General features: G+C 32.7%; 2 protein-coding genes and 1 pseudogene across 2 annotated transcripts; 1 reads left to right on the top strand and 2 right to left on the bottom strand.

The window, feature by feature from the left end:
• Positions 1 to 2,176: 2,176 nt before the first annotated feature.
• LOC120147201 (proline transporter 1-like) lies at positions 2,177 to 3,897 on the bottom strand. Its single transcript, XM_039160637.1, has 5 exons — positions 3,802 to 3,897; positions 3,420 to 3,609; positions 3,043 to 3,167; positions 2,685 to 2,900; positions 2,177 to 2,567 (listed from the first exon to the last, which is right to left on the bottom strand). The coding sequence occupies exons 1-5, from the start codon at positions 3,844 to 3,846 to the stop codon at positions 2,190 to 2,192; spliced, it is 954 nt and encodes a 317-aa protein (XP_039016568.1). The 5' UTR covers positions 3,847 to 3,897; the 3' UTR covers positions 2,177 to 2,189.
• A 2,766-nt stretch (positions 3,898 to 6,663) lies between these two features.
• Positions 6,664 to 9,068, top strand: LOC120147200 (annotated as a pseudogene).
• A 1,742-nt stretch (positions 9,069 to 10,810) lies between these two features.
• On the bottom strand, positions 10,811 to 14,729 carry LOC120147196 (cucumisin-like). Its single transcript, XM_039160634.1, has 10 exons — positions 14,622 to 14,729; positions 14,448 to 14,536; positions 13,973 to 14,061; positions 13,458 to 13,707; positions 12,460 to 12,973; positions 12,285 to 12,388; positions 11,951 to 12,169; positions 11,768 to 11,879; positions 11,457 to 11,670; positions 10,811 to 11,373 (listed from the first exon to the last, which is right to left on the bottom strand). Exons 1-10 carry the CDS (start codon positions 14,700 to 14,702, stop codon positions 10,850 to 10,852), a joined length of 2,196 nt encoding a protein of 731 aa, XP_039016565.1. The 5' UTR covers positions 14,703 to 14,729; the 3' UTR covers positions 10,811 to 10,849.
• Between the last annotated feature and the right edge of the window lie 2,989 nt (positions 14,730 to 17,718).

Here is a 17,718-nt window from a genome sequence, read left to right as displayed (position 1 = left end):
AACGCCTTGGATGTTATTTCTTTATTTTGTTTTTCCAAGTGGTTAATCTAAACTAATTTTTTATTCCATATACTATTAATCATTATATTTAAGCTCAAATTTATCATTCTACCTTGAACTCTACATAGATTGCAAATTTAGTCTAGTATTCTAATTTGATCGATTTCAATTCCTCTATTTTTAATATTTTAGTCCTTACTTAAACAACTCAGGGATTATTTGAGTAAATTACAATAACTTAAAATGATTAAATATGAGTACAAACTATATCTATAACTTATAATTAAAAGATCGATAACATAATTTGATTTAATAAATTGTACAGTTATTGTTGAGTTAAAACTAAAAATAAATACTTAAAATGATCAAATTAAATATATAAATTAAAAAGCATAAAGACTAAATTTACTAAATAAAATATGAAGATTAAATCTACAATTTATACAGAGGAATTTAAACCCGCGTCCATCTTATTAAAAACATTACTTTTATTCAACAAATAGAAATCTAGCTAAAAATTATATAAAAATTCGTATTATTATAAGGTAAGAAAATTTTCATGTTTAGATAAAAATACATGAGCTACAAGACTTGTGCTTTTTTTTATACATATATTTAGAAATCAATAACTTGTTTGTAAAATGGGACTAAAATCGAACAGTTTTTTACATTTCAATGTTCTCCAATTTAGGATTAAACTTGTAAATGAATCGAAAGAAAATATATCTATATTCGTTCGTTTAACTTTAGCAGAACAAAAATAATTAAACAAACAAAATTTCTTATTTATGCTCGTTTGTTAAGAAATATAACTTATTCACATTCATTAATTAAAATAATAAATGAACATAAACGAAAGAATATAAACGAACACAAACGAACAAATATAAACAAACATACATAAAATTAATTGGGTTAGGGCTTGGGGAATTTATATTGTGGAGCGAACGTTTATGGTCCCTAGGAAATCATGAGGTTGATTCAGCCTTTGAGCTTTATTCATTTCAAAAGGCCCAAAATTTAAAAAAACGTCAATATATAAATATAGAATGTGTATGTTCATTTCAACTAGAGATCGTTATGAGATATGAACCCGATGAATTTTGACTCGATTTAATTTTATTGAATCAGATTTTTTTTATAAAAAAAAGATAATGATTGGGTCGAGGTTTTTAAGGGATAAGTTTAGATCTAACTGAGTTTGGATTTATGATGAAAAATAGTTGATCGTGCTCAATCCAAAAAATAATATAATTATATATATTATATATTTAGAGATAATTGTAATAATAACTCTCTCTATATTTTTTTTTCCAATTTCAACTATATTTTAGTGACTAAAATTAATATTTTTTATAAATATATTTATTTTAGGTCAGTTCGGATACGAGTTTTATCTCAAAAGACGAGATGAATTTCATATTAGATAAAAATCACCCCAAACCTTGATCGAATCAAGTTTCAAATGGATGATATTTTTTTCTTTTGATCGAGTCAAATCGAATTAACTTGAAACTCAATCCAACCCATAATCATCCTTAATTTCAATACATACTAATGTACAAGTCTCCCTACGCACTCCCTCAAAAATTACTCTATTTTCTCAAAAGTTTCTTGGCCTTTATAGATAAGACTTCACTTTAATTTTTTGAGTGTACAAAATTTTAATGGATTGTGTTAATTTTAGGAGAAATATCCGTTTCGAATATTATATCAATTATAAAATTTTTATTTGTATGACAATGATTTTTTCACGACACAATTAAGATTTATTTAAATTCATAAATTCATTTTTCAGTAAATACTAACATTCTTTTACAGTAGCACTATTATTTTTCAACAATTATTTTTAAAATAATATTAAATTTTACTGTGACATAATAATATTTTTTTTCTTCCTTACAATTTTTTAGATGATGTTAATATGTCGTTTTGCAATAGTAAGATTTTAATCTTTATCAAGTCAAAATGAAGGAACTTCGAATTGAGGAAACTAGATCCAGCTTTTTTTTTTTTTATTTAATATTGAAAATTTTCAATCTGTACTTGAATTCAAGCTTCAGTAGCTTATTTTTTTTTTCTAGAAAAAAGAACTTAATCAAATGAACTTGAATAGTTCGATCTTCTTCTTCGATTGATTCACTCTAACAGCAAAACTCGATTCAGCTCGAACTTTTGACCAAGAGGCTTCAAAGATCAGCGAACACACTGAATTTGCTTGAATCTCCAATAATGAGCCTTACAGCTGCAACTGTTGCAGCAACCGACATAAGACTAAAGAAAACAACGTTGAGCTTATGCCATAATTGTTGTAAACTACTCACTGTGTCCTTATTTGCCACGAGATACATATGGTTCGCTAGGATGAACGTCAATGGGAACGTGCTCAATGCTCCGGTGAGGCTCTGGAAATCGCCGAGGAAGGGAAGAAGAGCCGCCACGAGCGAACTAATGGCGAGGTACCCGCCCCTTGCTGCGGTCCGGAAAGATAAGCTTTTAATCTCGAAGACACCTCCACTGACTCCGAATTTCGTGTCCATGTACTCGTATGCCGGACTCGCGAATATCTATGGTCGTTAAAAAAGCTAAATCAAGTTAATACGATACGTAGCTCAAATTCAATCCGACCTGACCTATGAACATTGAACGTCCAAAAACTTGAAGGGAAAGAAAGTGTTGCTTACATGCAATGAAATGACTGATTGTAGGAAGGCTGAAATGTTAGCGAATGCCTTCAACCATACCGGACCGCTTACGCTGCTAAGCAAATACGCCGGTGCGGAAGATCCATAAGCCCAATAGCCGATAAAAGTAACAGCGAACATCGGCACGCTTCCGACCGTGAACTGAAAGTACAAAGCTTTCAACATATTCTCCACACATGGCTCCCTCAGTGTTGCCTGACAGGAAAACAATGGTTGAAAACTATAAAAATGACTAAAAATTAAACATACTCGTATCAGACACATACTAATATCTGACACTCATCGTTTAGTTTGAATAACGTAGGGTTCGAGATTCCATAGCTGATATTAAACTCACCTGTATTTCTGGAACCATTCCTGTATTGAATGCAAAGAGAAGACTTGAAGATGCCCCTATGATTTCAAATATTTTGCTACTTATTGTCCCGTGTATACTATAATCTCTTGGTGGTAATTTAATTCCTACAGAAGAAAATCGTTATTCAAATAAAAACACGGTTTAAAACTCGATAAAATCTTATATGATTGTTCGATTTCATTTATTTAATGAGTAATTCAAGTTAAATCATGTTTGTATGTTCATGTTAGAACATGTATCTGAATGAGTAACTAAAAAATACGAAGATTCACAATAAGAATTCTATCTCCTTTGTTGCTGTTACCTTTATATCGGATACATACTTAAAATCTACTTGCATAACGTAAAAAACTTACCATCTCGGGCAGACAGTACGGAAGCGACGATGATGTATATTAAGCTAAGAATTGTGGAACATCCAAGCCATGCTCTTAGAGACGACAAATTGGGCGTTAAAATGGCAAACAATATACAAGCAAATCCAGCTATGCCCGTAAAGTATGGAAGCTTCATGGTATGGTCATCAGTGAAAAGTACATAACAAGCCTGCATTGCATAAAAAAATCCTTAAAACCCTATTCGACACCGAAAAACTCCAACACTTTAGTGTCATACCCTACGATATCTTATAAGTTCGAGGAGTCTTTGCAATATTTAATATATATTTTATGTAAGACAAAACGATAAAAATTTTAAATCAAAAGAGATAATACTCCTAGAGAAAAAAACTCGTATTACCTTTAAGGAAGCACCTCCCATAATAAGAAACCCTATGTCAATCATGAATAGATTAACTTATTGTAATATCCAGGTAATAAGATAATCTTTTTTACCTGTTGAGAAATGAAAGCTCAACGAGTAAATAAAAAAATGAAAAGATCACTATATCTAATACGACGTTCTCCTCTAAAATTATGGAGTTTTGCAACAAGCATATTTGCATACATCGATGCAAATGCTGCCTGGAACCAGTGATCTGTAATCTCGCCAAGAAAAGTCAGGTTACTTCAAGAAGAACATCATGACTTAAAATTAGGCCTATTAAATCAATTAAAATTTTAAAAATTTTCGGATTCAATTAAAATTAGTTTTATTTTCGAGTCATTGTGAGATTTGATCGCGATATAATAAAATACACATATTCGATATATCACTTTGTTCTCTAAAGAAACTTTTTTCTATTATTATAGTGCACGGAGTAATATAATCAATTAAGACAATGACATAATAAAAAATCAATAAATATAACAGTTTATAATTTAAGATATTTGAGATAAAGAAATTATTTAAATACTAAAGTGATAAAAATAAACCGCTTTAAATATCAAATACCTATTTAACTCTAAAATATTTTATTAGTAAACAAGTACTAAAAAAACTATAGCTAATTACAACTAAATATACCAAAAATATACTATCTTCCACACACAAAAACCCAGAAAATTATGAAATTCAAAAGGAAAAAGATCAAAACTTTCCCAGAAAATGGCAGTAAAAATGAGGAGAACGTACCAACACCAATTTCGTGAGCCGATTGTGGGCAGGAAACAGCGGATGATTTATCATTTTCTACATCATATCTATTGTCTGCTACTACCATGTTTGACCTTTTGTTGTTTTTGATTTTTTTTTTTGTTGATTTTGTGAATTATCTTTCCTGTTTTTGATCTATCTTTGGATGTATAAAAGTTATATATTTATATATGAAAAGTGGGATATATTTGTCAACCTCTTCTTTCCATTTTCAATTTTTCACATGGTTGAATTCAATGCGACAATTTATCACACCCAAAGGAAACAACTTTTCTTTCTATTTATGGAAACTCTGCTCTTTTTTAAACTTCTGAGAATCAAATCCATGCTCTTACACATGAGAAAAGGTGACATGTTTCCACCTGTCCCTTTTAAATACGTCACATTTCTTAAATTTGTCTCCCAACTATTATGAGATGACATGTTTCGTGATTTTATTGATGTTCGTGTACTATTAAATAGCACCCAAATGATATTATTTTATCAAAATAACTCCCTTTTGATAGGGGTAAGTGTTCGATTGACCTCTTGAGTCAAGTCGAGTCGAATAAAAAAAACGAGTTATTAAAGTTTTCAATAGTGGTAATGTTAACATTTAGTTCAGATTATCGTTAATTTTTTAACGAAAAATGAGTTTAGTATATATAAATAATCAAATAATAATTTTATAACTTTTAATAATCGATTAATTCAATAAAATAATGTTCTATAATCAAATAATTGTTACTCAACAAAAGAATATCTTATAATTTGAGAAATTATTTATACGAGTACTCGTATTTAATACGTACGTGTATTCATGCATTTACAATGTCCTAGTGGGGCCATAGATGAGAGCGTAGTTCACGTAGATTTTACTAGCCGACCACTCACCCACTTTCTTTATCATTATCTTCAACCTATATTTTACTAACCCAAAGCTCGAAAGGTCTAATCTGCCCGTAGTCTCTGTACTTTTTACAAATTCTTCTCTTACCCTCTGTACCTTTTATAAATTTAAAATTTAATCCTTCTACTTCTAATTTCAGAAATCTAATCCAGATGTTCCTTTGATTTAAAAATTTAAAAGAATTATCAAAGAAATTTCGTTAAATTAGAGTGTGATGTCTTAAAAAGAAAATTAACCATTTGTTAAGTTCCAATCATTAATTGATTATCATATTAATTAGTTTTCATTCTGAAAATAAAGAAAAAATAGAATTTATATGCTTATTGCGATTCAAAAGCTAGGTTCTTTTTTTTCATTCTAGTTTTAAGGTTTTACCTTGATTAATCTGGGCAGATCCGGGTATCACATTTGGTTTTGATAGGTGAGTCTTCCAGCGTGGATTTTATGCATACATAAGACTCGAACTTGAAACATATTTAAACGGTATTAAGTTGCTTGCCATTTTAATCAATCCCGTTACTAAAAAAAACTAAGTTCTAATATCATGTTTAATTAATAGAGAAAATCATTTTATATCTTGAAACTTGACCACACTATCCCTTATTTCTCTCTTGCTAAATATAATAATTAAAACCACTTTGAATTAGTCAAATGATGGTAGACTACAAAAATATTCTCTTACGATATTTGAACACTAAAAAAAACATATTCATCCAGATAATATGAAAATTTTAAAATTAATATGTCTCGAGCTTTTTCCTTTAGTACAATCAGTAAACAAGTGATCCATGATCTTCACTCTATTATCACAAAAATGTTACTAAAAGAAATCACAATCAACTTGACAACTTTTAACTAGTAATTTATTCATTACGATAAATCACTATCATATACTATACCATTATATATCATAGCATAAATTATTGAAAATAAAATATCAGGGATGAAATTCTTGAAACTATGACAAGAGAGATCAATTTTTGAATATTTGAAGAATATAAGGACTGTGAACGGAATTGGACCACTAAAAGCAAAAGCTGCTTTTAGTCCTAAGGAAAGCGACGTGCCCCACGTCATTCTTCTTTTTCTTCTTCAGAAAGTTCAAAAATCAAATTTTTTAAAACTTCCCACCATATCTCACACTCTCGTAAATGTCTCCTTTTTGTGACTCAAAGATTCAACCTTTATTTTCACCTCTTTGAGCATGAAGGGTAGTTTTTTAAGTTAGCAAAATTCTCAAATGGAGGCTTTGTTGAAGAAGAAAGCTAATTGGACTGACTCAGTGTCTGCAAGTGAGTTGAGTAGCTTCAATGGTGGTGAGTCAGAATTTAGTACTTCACTATGTAACTCAAAGATTTAACTTTCTTTTGTTTGTTTTTTTCAAAGATAAAGAAAAGGGTAGATTTTCAAGTTAGCAAAATTTCCAAATATGGAGGCTTTGGTCAAGAAGAAAGATGATTGGACTGAGTCAGTGTCTGTAAGTGAGTCTATTAGCTTTAATGGTTGTGGTGATTCAACAGAGAGCAGTTCCAGTGAGTCCGGGTCCGGGTCAGCTTCTTCTCTTTTGGGTTGGCCTATAAGGAGAGCCATTACCACTGTTGCTGGTTCAGCGTCAAAGAACTCAGCAGATGTTTCAAATGAAAATGGAGATGAAGCTGACAAGCATAAAAAACTGGGTTCAAAGATTAATGGTGAGTCATGTTGTTTCTAAGTTTAAATTCGAATATATTCGTGTTCGACACATATTCATATTTGAAACTCGAATTCGAATACAGGCAATATTAACAAATTAGACCAAAGTTTGAATTTTTTTTACAGCTTAATTGGTTTTATTTTTTTCCCTTTGGAAATTTAAGTAGAGATAGATATGATGAAGGAGAGATTTGCAAAATTGTTGCTTGGTGAAGACATGTCAGGTTCAGGCAAAGGGGTCTACACAGCTCTGGCTATTTCAAATGCCATTACCAATCTCTGTGGTATAGCTCTCTTTTCCCTCTGAATTTTATGACTTTCGAGATTCGGGATTTAAATTACGGTCACGGAAATGATTCCGGTCACATATGTTTATCTATACTTCGTAACATAAACTGTGAATATCATCGACGAGAAGAGCTAAAGCAATGAAATTATGATCATATATGTAGCTACTGTATTTGGACAAATATGGAGATTAGAGCCTGTTCCTGAGGAGAAAATCAATGTGGAAAAAAGAGATGGAATGGCTTGTTTGTGTTAGTGACCACATTGTCGAGTTGATACCTTCTTGGCAAAATTTTCCCGATGGAAGTAAGCTCGAGGTATTGCTCCGACTCTTCATTTTTCGCTTTGAAATATCGATCTAGATATCAGTGTTTGATGTATCTGGACATTAGTATAGGGATATGTCACCGGAGTCGAAGTTTTTTGAATTTTTAACCGTCTATTTTGTGTTTTACACAGGTCATGACTTGCAGGCCTAGATCGGATATTTTCGTAAATCTCCCGGCCCTGCGTAAACTCGATAACATGCTTCTGGTATGAACTAAAAATGCTTGCTTTAAGGTTCTAGTTCAAAACTGTAAGCTTGCTTTTGCTGTGCAGGATATATTAGATAGTTTTGCCAACACAGAGTTTTGGTATGTTGATCAAGGGATTGTAGCCCCTGATGCCGATGGCTCTGCCTCTTTCCGGGAAGCACTGCACCGACAGGATGAGAAGTGGTGGCTACCGGTACCCCGTGTGCCTTCAGGCGGCCTCACCGAAGATTCGAGAAAGCAATTGAATCACACACGCGAGTGCACGAATCAAATATTGAAAGCTGCAATGGCAATCAACAGCATTTCTATATCCGGAATGGAAGTTCCGGACTTGTATTTAGACACACTCCCGAAGGTCAGAAAACTTGATAAGCGTTGCTTTCTCGTAATGTTATCTGTTTCCGGATTGCATTTTGGTCAACAAACAACTCCACATGTCTCTATCTGATGTATTAATTGTTACATACTGTTATCAAATATGCCTTAAGTGACACATAGTTTCCGAAAATTTTGTTGCAGAATGGAAGAGCTTGTCTAGGAGATTTGATTTATAGGTATAACATCCAATCAATTCTCAGCGGAGTGCTTGCTCGATTTCCTTGACCTACCATCGGAACATGTTGCTCTTGACATTGCGAATCGTGTTGAAGCCTCAACATATGTGTGGCGTCAAAGGTCTTACTCGAAGCATTCAGTCAATCCGAACCGGTCCACTACAAAATCGTCATGGAAAATGGTAAAAGATATGATGGTTGATGGAGATAGGAGAGAATATCTAGCAGAAAGAGCTGAAACTCTCCTGCTTTGCCTGAAGCAACGATTCCCGGGTTTGATGCAAACTGCATTGGATACAAGCAAAATCCAGTGCAACAAGGTTTGAACTTTGAACCCATTTTCCGAAAACATCCGGTTTCACCGAAAGCTACTTTGTTATGGTTCGAATGTTATTCATGCTATACCTCATTTTAAACTTACAGGATGTTGGGAAGTCCATCCTTGAAAGCTATTCAAGGGTTCTGGAAAGCCTGGCATATAACATAGTGGCACGGATAGACGATTTGCTCTAGTGGCACGGATAGACGATTTGCTCTATGTAACTTAACAAGCATTCCGAAAAGTTGTTGTCGGATCCAACTACAGTTAGTGTAAACACACAAAAAGGTTCCGTTCCCATATTCGGTGCCCGTCTCGAGCACTCCCTACAAAACAGCCGTCGCCACACCAAGCTTTTCACTGCGTGCACCACGGATCAGCCCTGCAAGGGGAGAAAGAACTCCTTTTCTCAAGGAGAACAACAACAGCAAGCCTCATCGCCTTGGCATCGGTGTGAAGAGGGTTTTGACTAATTATCTCGGAGTCGATCCGAAGGCAAAGATATGCGGTAATCCAACTGACAATGTTTCATCAACAATGGACTCCAAGACTACAGATATCCTAGGGAATCAACAGGATCAAACTACATCAAAACAATAATCGGCGCACCAGGTTGGGACTTGGGACGGGAACACGATGAAATCCTCGGCGATGTACCACCAGTTTAGATGTTTCGAAGAAGAAAAGAGTAAAGAGATGTGATAAATAGAATAGTTGATAACACAAAACTTGTTTGTTGTAATAAAATTGTGATCTGTACGAGTTGGTTACGTTCAACACAAACTTGTAGTTAAATTTGAAGCAGCTTTTCTATCAAAAGAGCGTGTCCTTTGTGCTAATGAGAATGCAAGTGAGATGTGATGTATATTAAATAATCTAAAGCGAGAATCATACCACTAGATCAAATGCCCTTTTTATTTGGATTCACTGAAGTTACAAACTAATCATCTCTACGCAACAGTTTTAAATGATCCCATCTAATGAGATGACGAAAAGAAAAAGGATGATAATTAGAGATGAGTGTTCGATCAAGTCAGTATAACTCGAACTGAACTTAAAAAATTTTTAGGCGAGTTGAGTTGAGTTTTTCAGTTTTTGTTTAATTTTAATTGTAAATATTTCTAATATTATGATATTATTTGAATCTAATTTAAATGATTTTTTATAGCCATATAGAATACATATATATTTTTTAATTTTTTTATATTTGATATGTATATATCATACAAAAGTCGAAGGGCTCAAACTTGAAAAACAATCCATTAAATACTAAAAGTTTTGAATTATTCGAGTTGTATTTTATAACTCGATTGGAATTTGAAATTTTTTCGAATCGAGTTTATGAAATTACAACTCGAAGTCAATTCGAGTCAAATAAAAAAAATCGATTTTTTCTTAAATCGAGTTGAGTTTTACTCACTCCTATAAATAATTATTAAACTATGCTGAAATAATATGATCATTTAGATTTACAAAATAATCATTACATTTCTAATTTTAGAATAAAATAGACGCAACATTATTAGATGTCGTAAATAGTTGTCAAGAAGAATGATGTGATATATTAAATTAACGAATAATATCTTATTTGATCTTTTAATTATAAATATAATTTTATTTAAACTTTTTTAATATTTAATTCTAAAAATAAATAACTTTCATGAACTTAATTTTTAAAATTATAATTTTAAAAAGAATTGCACGTCATAAAATTCTTTTTCCTTGAACTTAATTTTATTACTTCATTTATTTTTCAAATGAATATTCTATAATAGAACATTCAAAAATTTTAAAAATAATTTAAAATAAAAATTGTAATTAAAATACGTATAATATAATTATCTCAAATTTTTATTTCCACATAAAATTGAAACATCAACAACATACAAGCCAACAAGGAATTAAGATTCAATTTTACAAACATTTTAAGGGGGACATAATAATAATAAAAATAAGTAAGTAAAAGCTTTGAAAATTAAATAAATACAACAATGGGACTCCTCACTTGGTGTTCACCGTCATCCCACACTAAAGACCCAGAAACCAACGATTCATCCATCGTCCCTTCAATTACAACCTCAAAAGACAGTTTTTGTCCCACGGATGTGAACGACAGAACATCAGGATTAACTCGGACTTTCAGTACCCCGGTCGGGAAATTCAGGTTCACCCTATACATCGCCAACGGAGACCCCATATTCGTGACGGTCCTTTTCAAGGAACGGCTAAAGGTTTTCGACGGCGAAATCGAAAGACCGAAGGAAGGGTAGTTTAGATCCGACACTGTTCCATTGGTGGATTCAAGACATGTTGTCGAGTTGTCCTTCGTTAGTAATCGTAAGAATCGAGTGGCGTATCCTTGCCGGCATAGGAATGTTATGTAATTGGATTCGTCGGCATCGTATAACAGACCCGGATCAGATGCTTTTAAAGGATTCAAATGGCCTGAACCGTATGCGAATTCAGCTTCTAAGTTGATGCCGGAGCTCATAGGGGAGGCTGCAAATAACATTGCGGTTGGTACAATTAGCTTCGTGACATATTGACGGTCCACATTAACATGTGTTTGGAAAATGAGTTACCTGTGGTCATAAGGGCAGATTGAATGGCAGCCGGAGACCATGTCGGATGGAACGATTTAACGTAGGCAGCCGCACCGGAAACATGAGGACAAGACATGGAAGTTCCCGAGATTATGTTGTATGTCCCGAATCTCTTGTCGCCTTCAATCGAAGAAACAGGAGAAAGTTCAGACCATGCTGCTAGAATGTAAACCCCAGGTGCAGATAAATCTGGCTGCAAGCAACAATTTAATTTAAAAATCATCAAATCATACACAAATTCATATAAAAATATTTTAAAAAATGAAAAGTCTAAACAACATCGAATCTACCTTGATGATGTCTGGTGTGATCGGATTCGGACCTCTCGACGAGAAAGAGACCACATAAGGAGCCAATGAATCATTATCCTCAGTACTCTTGAATATTGTTGCAGTCGGGGTACTATAATTTGTATAGGAAAGTGTTAGATGAGATTATGCAATTCGTATTATATTCGTATTGAATAATCGTACCGCGTTAGATTTATGTATTGATAAATCATGTTACCATCAACCAAATTAAAGCAAGAAGTAGGCAAAGGGAATGAGTTGGTAAAATCGGTCCGATCTTGGTCTCGAGTCACAGTCCCTGCAGCTCCGGCCAAAAAGGGTTCTCTCCCGGTGCCTATCCTGTCACAAAGAACAATTTTACCCTTCACCAGATCCCGGTCTAACGAACTTAAAGAGCAGAACCTGTAATTCAAGAATCAAGTCTATTATCCGATGCCATAGAATATGTTATTTCGATTTTTCGTATAACACACATTAGAAAAATCGATCGGAAAAAGTGATCGAGTTTCGACGTTACCGAGACGATCTACTCGTATATCCTGCAGTAGTGTTGGGTGCATCTCCACCGTAAATCATAGGGTACGTTTTATTCTTGAGATCAAATGTATTTATTGAAATTCCCTACACATAAGCCATATATAAGAATACATTCATATATACATACGTACCAATAATCATACTAGTGAAATTACCTCGTGAATTGTGTTATCGCCGAGCTGAACCTTGGTGGAAAACTTACGATCGATGGTGCTAGCGGCCACGGAAATCGACCACGGTGAGAAATTAGACACCGTCGAACGTCCCGGGCCGTCATTTCCAGCTGAACTTACGGTCAATATTCCTTTTTTCATGGCATGAAAGGCCGCAATCGAGATTGCGTCTTCGAAATAGTCGTTGATCGCTCCTCCTCCAATTGAAATCGATATAATGTCGACTCCATCGGAGATGGCATCGTCGAATGCTGCGAGAATGTCGGCATCATAACAACCGTCAACCCAACTGATTTTGTACACTGCAATACGTGCCGAAGGAACTCCTCCTCGAGCTGTACCCGAACCAAAGTCGTAGAGGCTTGCACCACTGACTAACCTCCCGGCCGCTGTCGATGCGGTAGGAGTCCCATGACCGTCAGAGTCTCTTGGAGATTTGAGGTCAGGTGGCAAAATTATTCCATCGCTGCGGTAATATTTTGCACCTATGATCTTACTGCATTTGAACATATGACGATATTATGGTTATATGTTAGCATAATCAAAATTTTATTAAAATGATTACTTTATTTTTTAAGTTTTTCAGAATATTTTAATTCTTAACATTCTAATTTTTAATGAAAATAGCCCATAATGAATTAAAAATTGTTAGTTGAATAACAATCAACGCAAATTACTAATATAACATTTTTATAAATATTAAATTATTGATAATGCAATATGTGGCACACCATCAAAGATGATGACATGACATGTATCATGTTAACCAAGGTGATGACGTGTCATATGACATACCAATAATTAAGCATATGTGAAAATGTTATATTAACAACATACGGTAACCATTAGTTAACTAACAGTTCTTATCTAACATGGGCCGTTTTAACAAAAAAAAGTATAACATTGATAGATGACGGATCTGAATCCAACCCGACATTATAACAACAAAATCTGACCTAAACCCGAGTTTTAAAGATTACTTGTTGCAAGTGAAATTGGTTGATAGATCAACTTGGCAACTGCCTTTCCATTTGGTAGGAGGTGGACCAATTCCTTTGTCATCAAAGCTTTGAGATTCAGGCCAAATTCCGGTGTCAAAAACTCCAATTATAACATTACTTTCCACGGCTGCTCTTTCAACTTGTTGAGGAAATGCCATGAAATCCCATGACTTTGTTGTGTGGAGTTTTCTCTTCCCGTTTGGAAACACATATATCACACCATCCATTCCTGAAAATGCCCATATAACTTATAAGATATTGTCCGGTAGGGGGTCGATTTTAGATTAGATCGATACAAAATTTTAAAAAATTCAATTGTTTGGCTCAAGCCATATTGAATTTGGATCAATTGGTCAAGTCAGGTTTAAAAAATTTGAGTTTTGGCCAATTTTAAATCGACGGTGTTTTATATTACTTATTCGGATCAATTTACGATTAAATCATTTTAGATTCGAATTAGTTAATTCGAATTCAAGTTGGAGTGATGGACTTACCGGCCATTTTTTGTGCTTCTTCCTCGTTTAGGTCTACCACGAACCCATTAAAACTCTTTCGGTAGCTACAAAGCACTGACTTCGACTCACTGCATTCATTCCATTTGCATAGCACTCACATAATCACAATACAAACCGGTCAATTGTTTTCATTAGTCCTTATACTATCTCTAAATTATATATTTTGTCTTTACATTATAGTTTGATCAATTTCAATCCCTGTACCTTTTGAATTGTAAGTACTAACAACAATCAAATTGAAAAACAATGACTAACTCTATAACTGTGCATAATATAAAGAGTAATATCATAACAATACAAGGACTGAAAATGACACACTTATAATATAAAAACCAAATTTATAACTTACACATAATACAGATACATCTGTTGATTTTATATATCTCATGCAAATAATGTCTGAATATGTAGTCAATACGAGTGTTTTGAAAACGAAATAACGTAGCTTTCGCACCTGCCGAAGGCATCTTGCAGCATGGTGGTATGAAGCAAAGACGTGGAAACACCATCGTCGATCCGGTCGCCCATATAAACAATATAGCTCTGAAAAATCACCAATTTTTTTTAAAAAAAATTGGAAGCTCTTCAGGAAAATAAGAAAATTAAAAGAAAAAAGGTCAGTGATTACCTTTCGATTGGCATTGGCATTGGCATTGGCAGCAAGCAAAGCTAAGAGAAAGAGATGAAGAAGATATTTTACTCGCTTCATTGCTACAATGGCCTCACACAAAAACAACTTTTTCAATGGCTGTATATGTGGGGAAATATGTTTGCCCAAGTCTTAGCCTTCGTCAATGCTAGAAAAATCATATTGGAACCTAATCGATCAAACTTTTGCCATCCTTAAAGATTTCGAGTTCGAGCACGATATTTATAAGGTTGTTTGAGCATTTTTGTCAAATGACTGGGAGTCTTTTGAACAAATATTATCTTATAATCATCCAAACTAATAAAAGAAATATTCTCTGTTTAATCCTAAAGTAAATCCTTTTATTTATAATTTTTTTCACATAAAATTTGTATTTCGTTTATCTTTCTTTCTTATTATTTTATGGACATATAAATATCTGTAACGAATTTTTAAGTAGGAGCAAGATAGAATTGTCCAAAATTTAATTCTAGATTCAATGTTAACTTTATGATATATATATATATATATATAAACTTATGAATTTATATTAGTGTAGAATTATAAATTTTAAAAGGTACGAAATTAGATTATTAATAAAAAATAAAAAAAAAACATATAAAGTATAAAATAATTTAAAATTTTCAAAGCTACAGTCACATTCCAATATTCCATATATTTGTATTAAATCATATTTTTTTTTTCATTTTAACCCTCGAATTCTTCACTAATTACACTCACATAAATAGGACATTATAAATTTAAGTGCAATTCACCCACAACTTTCTAGTATTCTTTTTTTAACAGTAATGGTACCAACAAGTATTGAAATAAGAATCCTGATTTAAATCTTAATGATGATATTATTGACAAAAATAATTATAAAAATTAAGGAAATAAATTTAAAAAAAATACTTTAAAGAAAAGACCAATAAATTGGTAGTATTGTTAAACGAACATTTCTAGAGATATAATTTTTGTGGATATGAATATATTCAATCCAACAACCTTTTTGTAAAGGTACCAAACGTGGAATAAATCAGCTTTGCTTGATTTTTCCATTTTATCAATTAATTGCGGTACCAATTGGCGTTACTGCATGGACCTACACTTTTTCATCAACAAATTGCGGTACCAATCGCTAAATATTGACCTTACACTTTTGATATAATAGATTTAGTTTTCGATTTTTATATATACCTTTTGTCAAAAATATTATAATTCAAATTTTGTTTTGTTTTGATTCGAAAAATTAGTAATTAGTAATTATTTTTTTATATTTTATCATCTTAAATATTAAATTTTATTTTTTTTATTCGTGATTTTTAAAAATAATTCTTACATAAACTTTGTGCACTTGTTTTTTTTTTCTTTCATCGGTAATAATATCAATTTGATTTTGATTCTAAAACATTTAACATTTATATATTATTAGGTCAATTCATTTTTAATATTTTTGAATGATAATAGAAATTTCAATTGTTAAAATATAATCAATAATCATAATCTAATTGAATCTAAATCAGAATAAACCCTAAATAACGTGAACAGTTCGTTGATGGAAATAAAAAGATTTTATCGGTCTAAGCGGTTTATCTCTTTTGATTTGAATAGAGAGCTATCATTCATATTAGTGTGTTGTGGAAGATTAGTCATAAAGAAAAGGATGTATAGGAAGATGGAGAGGAATTGTAATGGGTGTCAGCTGTCTCTCTGACCGTCTAGATGAATATTTATAATGGTCTTTAGTATGTAGGTTAGTCGAGGGATTAGCATGTTTATTCGTAGATCAACATATTTAGGAAATTTATTAATCGAACCCAAAGTTTTATTCTAGTAGATAACGTAGACATGTTTATGTGTTGACCGATTCAAAAGCTTCTATCCGAAGGAAATGGACTCCGTGTGGACTCTGATAGTCTGAGTTTCTGGTGGTAAAACAAATCTTAAACCAAAAAATTAAGGTATATTTATTATCATAACGAATGAAATTGAAATTCACGTTTCGGATAAGTTCACAATGACAATAATGTCAATAATTGACCATTCAAGTTGATACTGAAACAAATGCAATTATTGAACTCCTCACTTGATGTTCACCGTCATCATCCCACACTAAAGAACCAGACACCATAGATTCATCCATTCTTCCTTCAATTATTACCGCAAAAGACAGCTTTTCTCCGACGGATGTGAAAGACAGAACATTAGGGTTAACTCGGATTTTCAACGTACCGGCCGGAAAACTCACGTTTGCTCTATAAACCGCCGTCGGAGATCCCACATTGGTAACACTTCTATTGAAAACGTGTCTGACAGTTGTTGAAGAAGAAGTGAAAACGGAGAACGAAGGGTAGTTTAGATCTGGAACTGTTCCGTTCGTTGCTTCAGGACATGATGCGTTGTCTCCGGTAACTTGTTTAAGAAACCGAGTTCCGTATCCTTGTCGGCATAAGAAATTTATGTAATCGAGTTCGTCCGAATCGTAGACTAAGCCTGGATTTATAGCTTAGAGTGGGTTTATATGGCCTGACCCATATGCAAACTCAGCATCCGAGTTAATGCTTGAACTCAATGGGGAGGCTGCAATGCAAATTTCCAATGAGATTTGTAGTTTTAGGAAATAAAATACATCCAAGATAATTCATTTTTGTGTTTGTAATTTCTAAATATTATTATAACGGGTAAAATGCATAAATGGTCCCCAACTATAGCTTGTTGTTTTATTAAGTCTCCCAACTATTCATATGTTACAAAATGGTCACCCAACTATTCATATGTTATAAATTTGTTCCTTTTCATTAAAAATTTGATGGTCGATAATGACCCTAATTAACGCGAATTAAAAGTTCAGAGACCAAAATGCAAGTGTCTTAAAGTTCAGAAACCATTTTTGTAATTTACCATATATATATCAAAGAAATGGTAATACTCATATAAAGAACTTTTCAAATGTCAAATCTAATATTTGCATAATATGTCATTAGTGTTTAACCTATCACGAAATTATAAAAAATCAACGGTGTCGTTCTTAATATATTTAAGGATGGAAAGTGATATTTTCCATTAATTATTATGTATGTTTGCAATACGAAAT

Source organism: Hibiscus syriacus, unplaced genomic scaffold (genome assembly GCF_006381635.1).
Source record: "Hibiscus syriacus cultivar Baekdansim isolate YM2019G1 unplaced genomic scaffold, ASM638163v2 tig00110933_pilon, whole genome shotgun sequence".
NCBI classification, from domain to species: Eukaryota; Viridiplantae; Streptophyta; class Magnoliopsida; order Malvales; family Malvaceae; genus Hibiscus; species Hibiscus syriacus.
This window is presented reverse-complemented; position numbering and strand designations above follow the sequence as displayed.